Source organism: Homarus americanus, unplaced genomic scaffold, assembly GCF_018991925.1.
Source record: "Homarus americanus isolate GMGI-L3 unplaced genomic scaffold, GMGI_Hamer_2.0 scaffold38330, whole genome shotgun sequence".
Classification (NCBI taxonomy): domain Eukaryota; kingdom Metazoa; phylum Arthropoda; class Malacostraca; order Decapoda; family Nephropidae; genus Homarus; species Homarus americanus.
In genome coordinates this window covers 1-4,849 of record NW_024740904.1, presented here as the reverse complement: position 1 = coordinate 4,849, position 4,849 = coordinate 1, and the positions used below count along the sequence as shown (strand labels likewise).

The following is a 4,849-nucleotide window of genomic DNA, read 5'->3' as shown; positions in this document are numbered from 1 at the left end:
GGTGTCTCCCCCAGGGTACCTATTTGGGGCACCACTGCTCACAATTACCCTACCAGTGGCTGCGGCGCCCCTATGGGCCGTCCTAGGGCCGACATCGCTGCTATGGGCCCTGCTAGTGGCAGTGGGTACCTTTCCAGGGGCGGCAGGGTCACTGCCAGGGGCGACGGTGCCCCCAGGGGCCGTTCCACATGCTGCATCGCCCCAAAAACTTCATAGTTTTGTCGTACATTTTGCATTCGTCCAGTAATCCCTTACTTAAGTGTGATTGGTGGAATATTACGCCTCATCAAATTGGTTAAGAGTATATCAGTGAGCATCATGGTCTATTTTGCTAAAGGATATTTATTCTCGTTTCACCATTTAAATTCTGAGAGATATGACATAAAATATATACACCGCCCGTCGCATTTTCAGTATGATCGCAACCTGAACAATAAAAAGGAGAATAAATATCCAACAGCAAAACATAAGTTGGGGTGTTGTGCTAAATGATTGCTCTGTTTTCCGATTGGCTGTAATTTGATGACGTTACCTCTTATTACACCAATCAAAGTTAAGTAAGAGATTACTGGAAGAATGCAATATGTACGACACCACTATCCATTGTTTTGGGGCGCCGCCTCCCCTATGAGACCTATTGTGAGCCACAGGCCTTCGATGGGTCCCTGGGAACAGTGGCGCCCCATAAAGAGGCCTGGGGGGAGCCACCGCCTCTGGAAGGGCCCCTGAAGGCGCCACGTCGCTAGCAGGGCTTCTTGGAGCGCCTCAAGTAGTACCACGGTCCCTAGGAGCGTACCTTCAGGCGCCCTCGTCCCTGGAAAAACCCCTGGGGTCACCGCTGTCCCTGTGAGGGCCCCTCGGGTTGCCAGCGTCCCTAGCAGGGTCCATGTGGGCGCCGCCGTGTCTGTGAGGGTCACTAGGAGCGTTGCCGTCCCTGAGAGGCCCATGGAAACTCAGCTGTTTTTGGAGGAGCCCCTGAGAACGCTGCCTTTCCTGAGAAAGCCCCTACGATTGCCGATTTCCGTAAGAGCGCCCCTTGTGGATCCAGCGCCCTTGGTGGATCCGGGGCTCCTGACAGGTCTCCTGGGGCACCGCCGACCCTGAGAGGGCCCTGGGAGCGCCTCCTTGCCTGGCATGGCCAAGTGACCCTCCCAGGGATAACCGTTGATCCCAGGGTCCCTTACAGGGACGAAAACGCCTTCAGGGGTGTTCTCAGGGACGGCGACGTCCCCAGTGCCTCTACCACAGCGGTGGCACCTTCACGGGACCTTCAGAGGGGGTGTCTCCCCAAGGGGACCTATTTGGGGCACCACTGCTCACAATTACCCTACCAGGGGCTGCGGCGCCCCTATGGGCCCTCCTAGGGCCGGCGGCGCTGCTATGGGCCCTGCTAGTGGCAGTGGGTGCCTTTCCAGGGGCGGCAGGGTCACTGCCAGGGGCGACGGCGCCCCCAGGGGCCCTTCCACATGCTGCATCGCCCCAAAAACTTCATAGTTTTGTCGTACATTTTGCATTCATCCAGTAATCCCTTACTTAAGTGTGATTGGTGGAATAAGAGGTAACGTCATCAAATTTCAGCCAATAGGAGAACAGAGCAATCAGTCAGCACAACACCCCAACTTATGCTTTGCTGTTGGATATTTATTCTCGTTTCACTATTTAAATTCTGGGAGATATGACATTAAATAAATACACCGCCCATCGCATTTTCAGTATTATCGCAACCTGAACAATAAAAAGGAGAATAAATATCCAACAGCAAAACATAAGTTGGGGTGTTGTGCTAAATGATTGCTCTGTTTTCCTATTGGCTGTAATTTGATGACGTTACCTCTTATTCCACCAATCACAGTTAAGTAAGAGATTACTGGAAGAATGCACTATGTACGACACAACTATCCATTGTTTTGGGGCGCCGCCTCCCCTAGGAGGGCCTATTGTGAGCCACAGGCCTTGGTAGGGTCCCTGGGAGCAGTGGCACCCCTTAAAGAGGCCAGGGGGGAGCCACCGACTCTGGAAGGGCCCCTAAAGGCGCCACGCCGCTGGCAGGGCCTCTAGGAGAGCCTCTGGTTGCACCACGGCCCCTAGGAACGTACCTGGAGGCGCCCTCGTCCCTGGAAAAACAAATGGGGTCACCCTACCGGTGGCTGCGGCGCCCCTATGGGCTCTCCTAGGGCCGGCGGCGCTGCTATGGGCCCTGCTAGTGGCAGTGGGTGCCTTTCCAGGGGCGGCAGGGTCTCAGCCAGGGGCGATGACGCCCCCAGGGGCCCTTCCACATGCTGCATCGGCCCAAAAACTTCATAGTTTTGTCGTACATTTTGCATTCATCCAGTAATCCCTTACTTAACTGTGATTGGTGGAATAAGATGTAACGTCATCAAATTACAGCCAATAGGAGTACAGAGCAATCAGTCAGCACAACACCCCAACTTATGCTTTGCTGTTGGATATTTATTCTCGTTTCACTACTTAAATTCTGGGAGATATGACGTTAAATAAATACACCGCCCATCGCATTTTCAGTATTTTTGCCTCATTTACACACAATTGCAGGGTCTCAATTCTTTCTCTTATTATTGGCAACACAACATACAGACTGTCGTTTCTCACTATTGATTGATTTTTTTCATTTTTGTATTTATTTATTTATTATTATTATTATTATTATTATTATTATTATTATTATTATTATTATTATTATTATTATAATATTTCGTCCCCCAGGCCCTGATATGGGTCAGTGACCTGTGCCCGGGTGGGATAATCCCCGTAAAAAATAAATAAAATGAATAAATATATAAATAAATAAATAAATAAATAAATAAATAAATAAATACACCGACAATCGCATTTTCAGTATCATTGCATCCTGGGTAATGAAAAGTAGAATAAATATCCAACAGCAAAACATAAGCTGGGATTTGTGCTGACTGACTGCTCTGTTCTCCCATTGGCTGTAATTTGGAGGAGATACAGTTTAGTCCGCCAATTACAGTTAAGCAAGGGATTGCTGGAGGTATGCAATATGTACAACACCACGACCAAGCAAGTTATAGGGCTCCTGGGATGGGGCGCCACCACCACTGCGAGGACCCCTGGGGTGCCGCCGCCTCTGGGAGGGCCCGTAGGGCACTGCGGCTCCTGATAGGTACCCTGGGGGTGCCGCCGCCCCTGGGCGTGCAAACGCCCCTTGGAGAGCCCCTGGGTGTGCAGCTGGGAGGTCCTTTTTGGGCATCCGCCCCCCAGAAGGGGTGCTGCCGCCGCAGGGGGACCATAGGAGGGTCCCGGCCGCCCCTAGGAGGGCCCTTGGGGACCTCACCGCCCCTGGGAGGGCCCATTGGTGCCCTTGGAAGGACCCCCTGCGTTTGCCGTCGCCCGTGGGAGGGCCCCTGGGCAGACCCTGTATATGCCGACATCCTTGAGAGAGCCCTGGGAACCTCGCCACCACTGGGAGGGCCCCTGGGATCGCTGCCGCCCTTGGGAGGGTCTCTGGGTTCGCTGCCGTCCCTGGGAGAGCCCCTGGGGGTACTGGCGCACTTGGGAGGGTTCTAGTGAGCGTGGCCACATCTGTGAGGATCTTTGGGAGTGCCGCTGGTCTAGTGAAGGCCCCTGGAGGCCCAGCTGTCACTGGGATGGCCCCTTGGGACGTAGCTGCCTCTGGGAGGGCCACTGGTGGCCTCACCGCCCCTTGCAGGGGCCCTGGTGCCCTTGGAAGGATTCCAGGACTTCCCGTCACCCCCGGGAGGGCCCTTGGGGACGCCGCTGCCCCTGGGAGGGCCTCTGGGGGCGCCACTGCTCTTGCAAGGGCCCCTGGCGGCGGCGCCGCCCCTGGGATGGCCCCTGTGGGCACTGTATCTCCTTGAAGGTCTCCTGGGGGCACTACTGTACCTCGCTGTCGTCCCTGGGTGGATCCCTGGGGGAAACGCAAATCGCTGGGAGGGCTCCTGGGGTTGTTGCCGCCCCTGGGAGAGCACCTGTTGATGCTGGCGCCCCTGGGAGGTCCACTGGGGTCGCCGCCACGCCTGGAAGTTCTCATTGGTGGCGCTACTGCACCTACCAGGTCTCCTGGGGGCAGTTGTTTATGCACTATTTAGAACTATGAGAGATATGACGTGAAATAAATACACCGCCAATCGCATATCCAGTAGTAGTATCATTGCATCCTGAACAATGAAAAGGAGAATAAATATCCAACAGGAAAACATAAGTTGGGGTGTTGTGCTGACTGACTGCTCTGTTCTCCTATTGGCTGTAATTTGGTGGATGTACAGTTTAGTCCACCAATCACAGCTAAGTAAGGGATTACTGGACGTATGCAATATGTACAACACCACGACCAAGCAAGCTATAGGGCTTCTGGGAGGGGGCGCCCCTGGTAGTGCCTCTGGGAGGGTCCCTGATGACGTACACACCCCTGGGGAAGTCGCCGCCTGTGGGGGGAGGGGGGCCTCTGGGTGCGCTGCAACCACTGGGAGGACCCCTGGAGGCCCCGCCACCATTCGGAGTACCCTAGGGCTCCGCAGCCCTATTGGAGGTCCCCTGGGGGTGCCGCTGCCCCTGGGAACTCCTCTGCCCCTAAGGAGGGCCCCTGGGAGGTCCCTTGGGGGTGCCCGTCACCCCTGGGGATGCTGTCTCCCCTGGGAGGGTCTTTTGGGCACTGCCACATCTGGGGGTTTCCCCTAGAAGGACCCATGGGAGGGTCCCGATCGCCCCTAAGAGGGCACAATGTGTAATTGCTCGAAACAAGGCTAATATAGTACATAAGAACATAATAAATTAAGGAGTCTGCAATAGGCTGGTTGGCCTGTGCATGGCAACTCCTGTCGAGAGTTACTACCACTCTCTATCA

At 54.6% G+C, this 4,849-nt stretch overlaps 1 protein-coding gene across 1 annotated transcript; it reads right to left on the bottom strand.

Moving 5' to 3' along the window:
• Nucleotides 1–3,050: 3,050 nt before the first annotated feature.
• On the bottom strand, nucleotides 3,051–4,065 carry LOC121875561 (basic salivary proline-rich protein 1-like; the record flags this gene model as incomplete). Its single annotated transcript, XM_042380154.1, has 2 exons — nucleotides 3,051–3,400; nucleotides 3,538–4,065. Coding segments are annotated over 2 exons (878 nt in total), but the record flags the coding sequence as incomplete, so codon positions are not given.
• Nucleotides 4,066–4,849: the final 784 nt, after the last annotated feature.